The 15257-nt window shown below is 42.7% G+C and overlaps 1 protein-coding gene across 1 annotated transcript; it reads left to right on the forward strand.

Annotated features, from left to right (window-relative positions):
- The first annotated feature begins 223 nt into the window (after positions 1–223).
- On the forward strand, positions 224–14165 carry LOC125136602 (40S ribosomal protein S3). The gene is given in 7 exon segments (XM_053743527.1): positions 224–304; positions 668–744; positions 914–1053; positions 13418–13519; positions 13522–13693; positions 13695–13837; positions 13840–14165. Coding segments are annotated over 7 exon segments (1041 nt in total).
- The last annotated feature ends 1092 nt before the right edge of the window (positions 14166–15257 follow it).

Genomic DNA, 15257 nt, shown 5'->3' on the forward strand with positions numbered 1-15257 from the left:
GTGAAGAGCCCACCAGACAGCGAGTGTTTTGCTTAAAGGAAAGTTAAACCACAATTTTTTCAGTATGGGGAGATCGTTGCGCCCCTTCCCCCAATTCTTCGCGCAGGATAAATAAGGTGCTCCCGCTACCAAGACCTTCGCCAACGTCCACCCCACCCCCCGCTCGGGCGCCGGGTGTGGACAGGGCGGGGGAAGGCTATATGGGAGCTTAAAGCATGAGGTCATGGGCGGAGGAGGCTGCTGCCAAAAGCGGCCGAGGTTTTTGTGTATCTTGAGGGGTAACGGTTCTCCATCTTCAGCCGTGGTAAGTTCTCCCGCATAACACTACCAGTTCTGGGGCACCTGGATCAGAGAGCCCCCGAAAGAGGAGGGGGCTCTGCACTGTTTCGCTCTTTGAGCCTTTGGCTGGTGCCCTGCCCTTTATGTGGCCCTCCCACATAAGCAAGAAAGTAGAGGGGCAGCGCACACTGTTTTGGGGTTTAAGAAAGGCTCAGATGCTCGGTCACCCCCCTCATCACCACTTTCCTCAGCCCTTGGTCATCTTCCATCCCGAACGCTTTTTGTGATAGCCTCCTATCCCCCTCCGACCCATTCTTCCCGAGCGGCTAGAAGAGTCTTTCTAAAACTCTGGACGACACTCCTTCAAACCCCTCCCAATTGCTCTTAGAATAAAGCTCTGAAGCCCCCGCGCGATTTCGCCCTTACAGACCTCTCCACTCTCACAGCTCCTCCTCCTCCTATACTGTAAGCCGGGTAGTGCTTCTTTGTTCTGTGGCGGGGGGCGGGGGGTGGGGGTATCCCTCCCCCTCCACCTCTTCTTACCAACTCCTGCTAGACCTTCAGGACACGTCTCCACTATCACTCCCTCCAAGAAGCCTTCCTAAGAATACAATCTCATCTCTAACTCCCTCAGGGCAGAAAGACCCACCCTCGAACTCCGGGAAGCCGGGCCGTGGCTGGAGCTGGCTGCAGTGGCAGCCCTTTTCCAAGCCGAGAAAGAAGAGCCAAGCTTGAGCGCCATCACTGCCTGGGCGCCTGACCTGCTGGGAGGCAGTGACTAGGTCAAAACCTCAACACGTCGTGTTTCCTCTATAGACCTGGGAAAAGCAGCGCAGTGCCGCCCAGAAACCTCAGCCCCTCCACCCCCCACCCCCGCCCCCCAGCACACACCCACAGCTTGTAATGCCAGGAGAGGTCTTTTAACCTAAAACTCCTCCCTGGGGCAGATAAGGAAGCCGAGGCTTGAAAGGAGTAACACGCCCAGGGTCAATGAGGAAACTGACACCTTGGTCCTTCCTGCCCCCAAAAGAGAGGAAGGATTTGGGGCCTAAGGAGTTGCTGCTTCACAGCCAAGGATGCCTGTGTCACCTTCGAAGGACCCCTATATGCTTGGCTCACTGCCAACAGAGAGGTAGTAAACCTAATGGTTAGTCTTGCAGGCTCTGACCTTAGGCAAGTTACTTCCTCACTGGGTCAGTTTCTTTGTCTGTAAAATCAGAACAATGGTACCTGCAGTGTAGTGTTACTGGGAGATTTAAATGAGTTCATATATGTAAAGACCTTAGAACAAGTTCTTGATTATCAGGGAGCAGTGTTATGTGCCCCCTCCCTTCCCGAGGACTCTAAGAAAATAAGGGCCCCAGAGTCTTAACTGATTTAAGCATCAAAAATGACCTATGGTCTAATAAAGTGGGAAGCGTCCATAAACGCACAGACAATACATACAGAGACCTTTGGTAGTTGATGGATTCAACCCTCAACAATGCATTCGCTTGAAGACCACCCCGAGTCTGGGAGCACTAGTCTGGACTCTTAGAATGAGTGTCAGAGGGAGGATAGCTAAAGTTAAAATATTACCTTGAATGTTTGAAATCAGAGTCAGGCTGAAACAGTCCCTTCCCAGTGCAAAACCTGCCTTATATGATCAAAGTCCTCCTAGGGCTGTAAAAAAATGTGAAGGGATTATTACTATTATTTATTATTATTATTTTATCATTATTATTGTCATTAGATCCTAGTTTTCCCATTCTCAGCACTAACCCCCGTGGTAAAAGAGGGTGGGTTTTTTTGTTGTTTTTTTTTTTAATGCAGTTTTTTTTTTTTTTTTTGGAATAGGTTTCCTGCATTTACATGGTTCCAAATTTGAATAATCTCCCTCCCACCATGTCTCCTACCCACTGGTTTTCCCTCAGTGGAGATAAGCAGGGTCAGAAGACGTATTCAACTATTTTTCAGCTGAGGGCTCAGGAGAACTCTTCAGATGCCTATTTAAGTCTTTATGTTCAGGGCTTCCTTCTCCAATCCAGGCAGAATCACCACCCTACTCCTCCCCTTCAGCCTCAACCTGAAACAGGTTGTAGTAACAATGATGAACCACCATTCCTGAGCCATTGACAAAAACAAACACACACGCTGTGATCCTTTCTCCTCCTCTACACTAGTAATAGCTAAGCTTTACTGAGTGCTTTCTATATGCCAAGCACTATGCTAAGTACTAGACATGCATTCTCCTATTTCATCAGCCCCAAACCCTCATCCTTAACCTTATTTTACAGATGCAGACAGAAGTGGAAGCTCAGAGAGATTATGTAACTTGCTCCAGTTTGCATCCAGGCTAACCTGAGCCCAAACCCTCTCTCTTAACCACTAGGCCCTTTGCCTCTGCAACACGGAAAAAATTCCGGTGGCCTGAAGGGGAAGAAGTAAAATGGAGTCTTTGGATTTAGGCAGACCTTAATTCAAACTCTGAATCTGTCTGCTACCAGCAACGAGAACTTGGGGAGGTTTCTTAACCTCTCTGGGTCCCAGTTCACCCACCTGCAAACTGGAACCATACCTTCTTCACTGGTTAAATGAAGTAAAACTCTAATGTATGTAAATAATGGCTTTTAAAATGCATAGTAAACCAAGCACAATGTTTAGATATTGCGTGGCTCCGATTTGAATAAACCAGTTAAAAAGACATTGTTGAGACAATCAGGAAAATAAAATGTGAACTTGATGTTAAGAAATTATTAATTTCGTTAGATGTGATAATGGTGTTATGGTTATGTTTTTTCCTTAAATTCTTATCTATTTAGAGATGCATAATGAGGAGTTTTGGGTGAAAGTATGTTTAGGATTTATTTTCAAACACTCCAGCCCTCTCCTAATAAAAGATAAATAAAACAAGATTAGCAAAGCATGGATAATTGCTGAATCTGTCTATTATACTTTTCTCCCTACTACTGCTGAAATGTTTCAAATAAGTCTGAAATAATTTTAAAAGCAATATATATATAAAAGCGCTGAAATTTAAAATGACCAGGATTACTCAATTAGTATTAAATGTTATCAGTAATTATGAAAATTGGAGTTCCCGATGTGGCTCAGCGGGTTAAGAACCCGACTTAGTGTCTGTGAGGATGCAGGTTTGATCCCTGGCCTTACTCAGTGGGTTAAGGATCCAGCATTGCCGTGAGCTGCAGTGTAGGTGGCAGATGTGGCTCAGATCAGGCATTGTTGTGGCTGGCATAGGCCAGCAGCTGCAGCTCTGATTCAGCCCCTAGCCCAGAAACTTCCATATGCCTCGGGTGTAGCCATTAAAAAAAAAAAAAAAAGAAAGAAAATCAAGAAAAATAATAATAATTATGAAAATTTTTTAAATGTTGAAATATAGTTCCGACTTACAGTAGATATGTGAAAATGGCAGTTTTGTTACTGTGAGACGTTCAGAGCAACACCACCTGTGTCCAGCAGGTCATCCAGGGAGAAGGCAGAGATGAATACTGCAGAGAGTAAGGTGGACAGGTACTTGCTGAGGGCCCTCTCAACCACATAGAAGACAATGCCCAGGAAGGAAAATGGCAGGGCTGGGGATGGAGGAAGACGCAAAGTAAAACTGGCGGCTGATTTTCCCCGAAAAAAAATGTATCTCCTCAGAACCACTTCAAAATTGCATGGCTTAGGAGTTCCCGTCGTGGCTCAGTGGTTAACAAACTCCGACTAGTATCCATGAGGATGCAGCTTCGATCCCTGGCCCCGATCAGTGGGTTGAGGATCCGGCGTTGCTGTGAGTTGTGGTGTAGGCTGATGGCTACAGCTCCAATTCAGCCCCTAGCCTGGAACCTCCTGGGGCCCCAAAAAGACAAAAAAAAAAAAATTGCATGGCTTAGGAATCTGATGCACTGGGCAAAATTCTCAACTCTGTGCTTACCAGCCCTGTCACCCAGTTCAGAACAGCTACTGAGTTTCCTCATTTTAGTTTGAGTACAAGACCCTCGGCCCCTTCCAGCCATCCAAACTAGAAATCTAAGCAAGGCTTTCACAAGAGAAGGGTTCTGTCAGAGGCCACGCTGGTTATTTGCCTCTCCAAGAACAGATCACAACTGAATAGAAATGGAAATGCAGCCAATTCACAACCTAACGAAGTGTTTTAGGCTCAGTGAGTATTCCTGTATTATTTATTCTAGGAGTAATTTTTCTGTGCTCTGGATTTAAATAGATGGAATTATTTTTTTCAGATGACCCCCTTTTGAAATGAAAGTTTGTCCTCTTTGAGAGAAAATTTGCATTTCAGAGAAAAGATGAGACAATATATTTGGTAACTCTTCAAAGAAGTGAACCCTTCTGTATAATACTTTCTATTAAACGTGTCTGTTTAGGAGAGTTTCTTAAAAGTTGGGAAAACTGGAGGCAGGGAGAAATAGAGAGAGAAAAGCATGGAAAGAAAATCCTACCTCTGCTTCCTGCTCTGTCCAAGGCTCTTGAGAGGCAACATGACCAAATCAAAGGACCCTGAGGATAGAAGAAATCAGTGCTTTTAGAAATGAGTGATGGATGTAACTAAATTCACTTACTGAAGAAGGCTGAGCCGTCAAGGGCACCTAAGTCTGTGGCAAGTTCAAGCAGTGAAATGCTATGGTTATAGAGTATTTCTCAAACTCATCTTCTTTGTCATCCCTGAATCTGTAACAACCAAAGCAATGAAAGCCAAAAGTCCTGGCACAGAAGGGCTTATGGGACTCCCATTTTGAAACCAACAAGATAGCCTAATTTGTTTCTTGTCACCTCAACCCCCAAGGCTGTTAAGGACAGTGTTGAGAGAGAAGGCCTTACTCAAGACAAGAGGCCTAACTGGTGTTTGTTAAGTAATACTAAGAGATCGCTATCTCTGGGAAGTTTCTAGCCAGAGAAAATAGGTTCCAGGCTATGAGAAAGTTCTCAGTTGAAGTCTTATTTCCGAGAGAAAAAGAAACAGAAAAGCTAGGGTATACAGTAGATTCTGTATCCAGTACTTAAAAAAAAAAAAAAAAAAAAAAAAAAGCAACCCATTGGTTGAAATCATTGCTAAAAATTGCTGTGCCTGCCCAAAAGGCATCTTTGGGAGTCACACATTTTAGCTAGGGTACCAGCACAGGATTGGTAGTGTTCAAGGGCTGTGCTGGCCCTCACTGCCTCCCAAAGCCAAATGAATAGCTTTATTCGCTGTAAGGACAAGGAAGACAGAGAGTAAGTGACTGCAGATGCAAATCAATCAAAAAATTTTAGATTGCACAGTGTTAAAAATCTAAGTATAGATAATGGCTACTTTTCCAGAACCCCTAATGGAGTCACAATTTTTTTTTTTTAATGGGAGTGCGAATCCATAAGATCTTGTATGAGAAAGGATCCTGGCAGGAAACGAGTGGCATGCTCAACAGGTAACGGAGGAGCTTTAAGGTAAGTGCTGTTTACAATAGTATGCAGGCAGGGCGGGCTTTCTGGATGTGGAGCGTGTGTGGTTACACAGGACCTCACACTTAGAAGGGTCCCACACTATTTAATGCCTTGCAGACACCATCTTGAAATCCATCGTGATCTTCAAACAAAGAGTGCTGCATTTTCATTTTGCACCAGACCCTACAAACTATGTAGTTAGTCCTTTGCGCAGAGCAAGGGGAAACCAGCCAGGGATGGTCTAGCAAGAAAGTACGAAAAACAGTGTGGTGCCTTTACCACCCGTAAGTCAGAAATGGCAGAAAAGAGAAACATCTGGAATGGAGGGAAAGCTGTTGTTGAAGCCATGGCTGTGACTATTGCTGTAGGAGGGGGTCGCAGAGCACAAGTGATGGCCTTCTGTAAGAACACAACACAAAATGCAGCCGTGGTCAACCCACAGGCTGCAGAGAGTGCTGTGGATGAATAGATACTCCAGTTTCTCTCTGCCCCTGCCCTCTGACCTCCTGCATGTGCCTCCCGTTGGCTGAACCCTTCAGGAAGCCAGAGGGTCTGGAGCCTCTTAATGAAATCAATGGAGGTCAGCCTGCCAGGGCCTAGGGTACAGTGGGAAAAGGTAAGAGTGAGTCTGGAATGGGCAGGGACTATCCAGCTCTGAAATTTTGCCTGAAATTTTCAGAGTCGTGGTTAGAAACAAATAAAATGGAAAATTCAAATAATGAATTTCGGTAAAGGACTTTGTGATGATTTTTTAAAGGAGAGTCATTTGGTATATGCATCATCCACAGACTTTTGAAGGAAAAATGAGATGGTCTAAGAATTTTTCAAGAAAATTGGATGTTTGAAAGAAGAGCGATTGCTAAGTGAAAAGAGAAACCTGAGGTTTTCAAAATTTTTAGAAATATTCCAGGCCCCAGAGTCAAATATTGTAGGTAATACCCCACTCCCCCTCACTCTCACTTCTCTCACCCTCATCACAACAATGAAGTGCCTTTGTCAGGCACAGCATCCCAAGAATTGCAAAGACCACTGGGGCAATAGCAGCTAAATAGAATGTTATTCCAACAGATGATTTTGCTATAATTAAATATTTGTAGATACCTTTTACACATGAAGAGCATTGAAAAGCTTGTACAAAGAGAGTTCATTATGCTGATTTGTAACCATTCCGACTACTCAATTCCTCTGAATATTTTTAGAATATTCAGATCACTTTCAGAAAAAATACATATCGCTGATTAATTCACATGCCACTCAAGAGTTCTTAACTATTCAGATATGGGCAAAACTAAATGTATCCCTTATGATTTTCTTGAAAAACAAAGATTGTGCTGCAAATTGCAAGAAGATTGCAGGGACACAGTTCATCATATTTTAAAATTGAGTAAAAGTCACAGAACACAAAATTAATCATTTTAAAGTGCATAATTCAGTGGTATGTTATACTTTCACAATGTTGTATAATCACATCTATTGAGTTCCAAAACATTTTTATTTCCCCCAAAGGGAAACACCATATCCATGACACCATCATTCCCCCTTCCTTCCTCCCCAGCCCTTCCCCACCATTTGTCTGCCTTCTGTCATTAGGTTTACCTGTTCTGGATATTTCACATAAACGGAATCACACAATATGTGACCTTTTCTGTCTGGCAACTCTCCCTTAGTATAACATTTTCAAGGTTCATCCTTGCTGTAGCTTGTGTCAGCGCTTCATCCCTTTTTACGGCTGAATACTATCCCCTTGTGTACATATATAACATTTTCTTTATCCATTCATCAGTTGATGGACACGTGGTTGTTTCCAGCTTTTGACAACTGCAAATAATGCTGTTATGAACGTGAGTGTACATGTACTTATTTGAATACCGATTTTCAGTTCTTGTAAGTATACACCTAGGAGCGGAATGGCTGGGTCATATGGTAATTCTATGTTTAACTTTTTGAGGAACTGCCAAATTGTTTACCCAATCTTTTAAGGGACCTCTGTTTGAAATCCTTGTAGAAGCACCCATTTACTAGATATCATATCTAGAGTAACTAAGCCCATTCTTGCCTACACAAGATAAAACACAGTCCATACTTTTTTCTCTGTGGAAGATCCTCTAGTTAAGCAATTGACTTAAGTTCTATAACTGACTTAGGTTATTGGTTTATAAACATACGCTCAGTAGAGAGCTTTCTTAAAAATACTAAGATGCAAAAAGAAAACACAGATCATTTGTAACCCACTGTGAACTCTTACACACACACATTTCATTTCTTTTCTTTTCGTTTTCTTCATAAAAATAGCCCCAGAGAGCTTATCAATAGATCTGGCCTGAAATAGAAAATGAAATTAAGTCGAAGAAAAACAATGCAGTAAACCTCTGAATGGTAACAATTTCACATCGGCAAGCACCTCTGCCTAGTTTTTTCAGTTCAACCTGTTGCTCTAATAATCTGAAGCCTGGTTCTATGCTTGTGAAGGATAATTACCCAGTGAGTCCAATTCTGGATATTGCGTTTCTGAGGCTGCATATAAGAGGTATGGTTTTGGTTTGGTTTTTTTGGTTATATTTTTACGTGTGTGTGTGTGTGTATGCGTGTGTGCGCGCGCATGTGTGTGTGTGTGTGTCTTTTTAGGGCTGCACCTGAGGCATATGGAGCTTCCCAGGCTAGGGGTCCAATGGGAGCTGCAGCCACCGGCCTACACCATAGCCACAGCAACACAGGATCTGAGCCATCCCTGTGACCTACACCACAGCTCACAGCAACGCCGGATCCTTAATCTACTAAGCAAGGCCAGGGATCAAACCCGTGTGCTCATGGATGTGGTGAGGTTCGCTAACTGCTGAGCCATGATGGGAACTCCTTTACAATCTATTTACTTGACAATAATATTTTGTTTTCTACTTTGAAACTGAAGTGAAGAGCACAGAATTTTGGCAAACTGTATCTTTCAGGAGGATTCAGAGCTCCTACCCAGGTACAGGCTTTCTTTTTTTTAATCTATATGTAGTAAAATTGACGTATGTATGTGTGTGTGTCTGTGTACATTCTTATGTGTAAACATCATGACAATCAGGATACAGACAATTCTATAACTCACACCCTAAAAAATCCCCCATGCTACCTCTTCAGAGCCGCACTCCCCCCCCACCGCCCACCCCCATCCCTAATTTCTGGCAACCTCTTGCCTGTTCTCCATTATTCCTTCATTTGGCCTTCTTCCTGAATGTCATAGAAATGGAAACATAAAGTATACAATCTTTCTAAAATTTTTCATTTTTTATTAAAATATAGTTGATTTACAATGTTGTGCCAATTTCTGCTGTATAGCAAAGTGATGCTACACACATATATATGCACCTTCTTTTTCTTTTTTTTTGGCCTTTTTTTTTGCCTTTTCTAGGGCCGCTCCCGTGGCATATGGAGGTTCCCAGGCTAGGGGTCTAATTGGAGCTGTAGCCGCTGGCCCACAGCCACAGCAACGAAGGATTCCAGCCAAGTCTGTGACCTACACCACAGCTCATGGCAATGCCTGATCCTTGACCCACTGAGCAAGACCAGGGATCGAACCTGCAACCTCATGGTTCCTAGTCGGATTCATTAACCACTGAGCCACGACGAGAACCCCTATACCTTCTTTTTAAAATTATTTTCCAACATGGGCTATCCCAGGAGATTGCATATCGTTCCCTGTGCTATACAGTAGGACTTCATGGCTTATCCTTTCTAAATGCAATAGTTTGCATCTACTAACCCCAAACGCACAGTCCATCCCACTCCCTCCCCCCTCCCCTTGGCAACCTCTATGTCTGTGAGTCTGTTTCTGTTTTGTACATAGGTTCATTTGTGCCATATTTTAGATCTGATATCATGTGGTATTTGTCCTTCTCTTTCTGACTAACTTCATTTAGTATAAGAATCTCTAGTTGCATCCATGTTGCTGTGAATGGCATTATCTCATTCTTTTTATGGCTGAGTAGCATTCCATTGTATACATGTACCACACTTCTTAATCCATTCATCTGCTGATGGGCATTTAGGTTTTTTCCATGTCTTGGCTATTGTGAATAGTGCTAAAATGAACATAGGGATGCTTGTGTCTTTTTGAATGAAAGTTTTGTCCAGATATATGCCTAGGAGTGGGATTGCTGGATCATATGGCAGTTCTATTTTTAGTTTTCTAAGGTATCTCCATACTGTTCTCCATAGTGGTTGTACCAACTTACATTCCCACCAACAGTGGAGGGTTCCCTTTTCTTCACACTCTCTCCAGAATTTTTTTTTTTTTAGGGCCAAAGGTTTGGCATATGGAAGTTCCCAGGCTAGCTGCCGACCTACATCACAGTCACAGCAGTGACAGATTCAAGCCAAGTCTGCAACCCACACCACAGCTTGAGACAATGCCGGATCCCTAACCCACTGAGTGAGGCCAGGGATTGAACCCACATTCTTATGGATACTAGTAGGGTTCATTTCCTCTGAGCCACAATGGGAACTCCTCTCTAGCATTTTTATTTGTAGACTTAGTAATGATGGCCATTCTGACTGGTGTGAGGTAGTACCTCATTGTAGTTTTGATTTGCATTTCTCTAATAATTAACGATGTTGAGCATCCTTCCATGTGCCTACTGGCCCATTCGTATATCTTTGGAGAAATGTCTCCTTAGGTCTTCTGCCCATTTTTCAATTGGGTTGTTTGTTTGTTGTTGTTGTTGTTGAGTTGTATGAGTTGTTTGTATATTCTGGACATTAATCCCTTGTTGGTTGTCGGTTGCATCATTTGCAATTATTTTTCTCATTTCTTAGGCTGTCTTTTTTTTTTTTTTTTAAGGTTTCCTTTGCTGTGCAAAAGCTTGTAAGTTTGTTTAGGTCTTATTTGTTTATTTTTAGTTTTATTTGTATGGCTTTGGGTGAAGGTATATTACCTTTTGAGACTGGATTATTTGACTCCACATAATGTCTCTGAGACTCATTCATGTTGCTGCCTGTAGTAATAATAGTTCATTCCTTTTTATTCCTCAATAGTATTCATACTCTACTAGCAATAATATTTACTGATAAATAGTATTTTAATGCTAAAGCATATGAAAGTACCCAGTTTATCTACTCACCTACTGAAGGATTTTTAGTTGTCTCCATTGTTAAGTAATGATTACAAATAAAGCGGATATAAATATTCATGTGCAGGTTTTGGGGGTGAATATAAAATTGATTTCTCTAAAGTAAATAGGAGGGGGATCATACTATATCGTATAGTAAATATGTGTTTAACTTTATAAGAAATAGGCAAATTGTTTTCCTGAGTACCATTTTATATTCCCACCAGCAATTCCACTTCCTCCACACCTTGCCATTACTCGATGCTGTCAGGCTCTTGTGCTTTTTTTGTTGGTTCACTTGTTTTACTTTCATCCAAATAGCTGTGTAGTATCTCATCGTGGTTTTAATTTGCATTTTCCTAGTGGCTGATTATACTGACTATCCTTTCATGTGCTTTTCAACAACACAAAGCAAAAGTTTTTCATTTTAACAAAGCTCAATTTATCAATTTTTTATGGGTTGTACTTTTGATAAGTCTAAGAGCATTTCTACTATATTTTCTTCTAGAAGTTTTCTAGTTTTACATCTATGATCCACTTTGAGTTAAATTTTGTATAAAGTATGCAATTGAAGTCAAGATTTTTTTGTCTTTAGCTTTTTGTGGCATACTTTTGCATATGGAAAATCAGCTTGTCTCTATCAGCAGAAATCTTATTGGAATTTTGATCTGAACTGCATTAGCTTTATAGATTTTTTTGGAGAAATTTGACATGTTCAACTAAATTCAATCTTCTAACTATGATTCCAGGATGTCTCTCCATTTATTTATGTCCCTCAGTGGTTAAAAGAGCTGTTTCAAAGTCTCCGTGTCAGGGTTGTTGTTGGTTGATTGCCTTCTTCCCTTATTATTTAAGATTTTCCTGGTTCTTTAATTAATTTTGAATTAATCAAGATATTTGGATATTGGATTTTTTTAGAGTAAAACCAATAGACCTCAAAAATTAATATTTATTAGTAGGTTTTTCAGGTTTACCTGAGTTCTATAATGTCATTACAACCTATTGGACTATAAAAGAGATTTGGGCTTTTTTTTTTTTTTTCTTTTTAGGGCCGCACCTGCAGCATATGGAAGTTCCCAGGTTAGGGGTTGAATCAGAGCTGTAGCTGCTGGCCAACACCAGATCCTAGCCACATCTGCAAACTACACTACAACTCACGGCAACACTCACCATTGAGCCAGGCCAAGGATCACTCTGCCTCCTCATGGATATCAGTCAGATTCCTTTCTGCTGAGCCACAATGGGAACTCCAGGCATATGTCTTGAAAAAATTAACACTGCATATATACATAAAGGTTCATGTTGAACTCTATAGCTTTTTGGCAAATGAATAAAAGACTATTGCTTCTATTTTAAGCAATAATGTATTATACTGATATGCAAGTTAAAAAAAATTTTTGGCCACACCCGTGGCATATGGAAGTTCCCTGGCCAGGGACTGAATCCCTAACCCACTGTGCCAAAGAGGGAACTCCAAAATATTTTTTGATAGCTGTGGCCCTAGCCCCCTGAGTCTCTTTCCACTAGATCCCCATTACCTTAGCTTCTCCTTACAGGAAACCCCAAACTTTCCTTTAATTTAGCAACTAAAGAGTTAATGTCTGGCCCAGCCAGGAGCCTACCGGATCTGGCTCCAGTGCCTTGATTGAAGACTGTTTTGATTGGTCAAGGCCAATGCCTACCAGTCATTAAATATTTGGAATATCTCCTCCGCTGGTACCTTATATTTGTACAGCATTTTATAGTTTAGGAAGGATATTTATGTATATTCTTAGTTAAGCTTCATGCCAACTCCATGACATCAATAGGAATTGTTCCTGCCATCATAAAACATTTTAATTACAAAATTAACCCATATTAGTGTAGAAAATAAATTATTATTGGGGGGCTCTCTGCTCAGAAAAGTTATCACTTTCCCAAGATCACATGGTTATAGCAGTTAGAGTCTAAACTCCTAACACCTTCAAGAATTGTCTTATCTTAGGTGCTAGGACTGGGGGAGGAAAATTTCACTCTGCACTCACTGGATCAGGGAAGGGAACTGCAGGAGGAAGGCGCTGAGCTTGTACTGAGGGACTGGTGGGATCTGGTGGACACAGAGGAAGAGCAAGGCCACTGTACCCAGGAACAGTGTGAAATGTGGCCCAAATGTAGTAAACGATCCTATTTCCACGACCATTTCAAAACACACTCTCTGGAGGTGTTGGAACTGAAATTTCCCAATGCTGAGTCACACAGAGCACCCGAGGCAAAGCTCTCTTCTCCTACATTGCCTGCTCAATTCTGGATTGCCTTGGAAGGAGGCAGGAAATGGACATTCACGAGCTGCTGAAGATGAAGTGTACATATTGGGTCATTTTTCTCCTTCACACTCAGGTCTCTCCAGATAGAGCAGTTGATGAGAAAGGAAGCAAGGAAGTCTGAAATATTATTCACAGCTCCTCAGCTGCTTTTACCAAGTCCACAAGGGCTTATTCAAGGAGAGAATGGTGCTCTAAAGTCTGAGCGTGGCAACCATAGTCCTAAAGTTCATGGGGTGTTTGCATTCTGTCCGTAGGAGCAATGGGAAATTTTTGCTTACATCTTACTCCTTAGGTCATTTTACAGCAGCAATGGGGTCATTCCTTAAGGTGAAACCAGGCAGCCACACGGCAGTGCGAATTTCCAAGATGGTGCCGATGGCATCCTCAAAGCTGAACTGAACAAGTGTCTCACCTGGGTGCCAGCCAAAAATGAAACTCTGGAGTTGACGTCTGCCTTACACCAACCGGGACAGAAGTCATTATCTTGGTCTCCAGGACCCAGAATGTTCTTGATGAGAAGTGCTGGTGGATCCAGGAATTGACCACTGTGCTTCAGAAGAGGTTTGGCTCCCCTGGGGGCACTGTAGAGCTTTATACTGAAAGGCAGAGCTCTGTGTGCCATCACATAGGCAGAACCTCTGTGTTATAGGCTCCTGGGAGGGCTTGCTGTGCCGAAGGACTGCTCCGGTGTGCTGTGGCTCCTCCTGGAATGTCGGGCCACAGGCTGCTAGGTCGTGGAGCCTGAGAAGTCCGAGGACAGAGGGGTAAGTCCATGAAGTTTGTGGATGGCCTGATGATCCACCGTGTGGACCATGTTAACTCCTATGCAGATACTGCCATGCCTTTGCTGCTCAGACAGGGTGTGCTGCCCATCAAAGTGAAGATCATGCTGCCGTGGGTGAACCCCCTGCCTGACCCCCTGAGCACTGTGGAACCCATAGATGAGACACTGCCCAGCATTCCCATCCTTAACCCCGAACAAAAGAGAGCGAAGTCAGAGCTGCCTGCCATGCCAGCCAGCCCCCACAGCATAACAGGGTCTCCTTGGCAGCTGGATCTGAAGTTTGGATGTTAACTCTTTAAAGACCTTTAATACAATCTTTCTAAAAGAAAAAAAAAAAAGTTGGGAGTTCCCAGTTGGCTCATCAGGTTAAGGATCAGGCATTGTCAAGGCTGTGGCTCAGACTGCTGCTGCGGTGCAGGTTTGATCCCTGGCTCCGAGAACTTTTGCATCCCATGAATTCAGTAGAAGGGAGGGAAGGCTGCATCCAGGTTTCGTGAAGCCTGAACCTTATACAGTTTGGGTCCTCTTTTTAAAAAAGGAAACACAGGAGTTCCCATCGTGGCGCAGCAGAAACGAATCCGACTAGGAACCATGAGGTTTCAGATTCCATCCCTGGCCTAGATCAGTGGGTTAAGGATCTGGCGTTGCCCTGAACAGTGGTGTAGGTCGCAGACGTGGCTCGGATCCTGAGTTGCTGTGGCTCTGGTGTAGGCCGATGGCTACAGCTCCGATTAGACCCCTAGCCTGGGAACCTCCATATGCCGCAGGTGCAGCCCTAAAAAGACAAAAAAAAAAAAAAAAGGGAAACACAATTACATATAGAAAATTAGCTACAGAACATTGGAAAGAGCTCTGTAAGTGAGGATCCAAAAGCTTTAACTTCATTAGTATTCCAGTGCTCTACAGTAATAATAAATCTGAGAAATAGGAATAACTATCCAAATAAATAGCACGGGAGTATTTTTTACTGTATAGTCACCTCTGCTTAACAGTAATTTTTAAAAATCTGCCAAAAGAAAAGGAGTTTATCCAACTAATACCACAGGAGTCCTTTTTTTTAATGGTACCTGTGTTTCCAGGCTACTTTTTCCCCTCTCCAGGACTTTAAAAACAGGTTTATTGAACTATTATTCACACTCAATAAACTACCTTTTTTTTTTCTTTTTAGGGCTGCACCAGCCCCATATGGAGGTTCCCCGGCTAGAGGTTGAATGGGAGCAGCAGTTGCTGGCCTACGCCACAGCCACAGCAATGCCAGATCCAAGCCGAGTCTGTGACCTACACCACAGTTCATGTCAACACCCGATCCTTAACCCACTAAGCAAGGCCAGGGATCAAGCCTGCATCCTCATGTATTCTAGTCGAATTCGTTTCTACTGCACC

The sequence above is a fragment of the Phacochoerus africanus genome, chromosome 9 (genome assembly GCF_016906955.1).
Source record: "Phacochoerus africanus isolate WHEZ1 chromosome 9, ROS_Pafr_v1, whole genome shotgun sequence".
NCBI classification, from domain to species: Eukaryota; Metazoa; Chordata; class Mammalia; order Artiodactyla; family Suidae; genus Phacochoerus; species Phacochoerus africanus.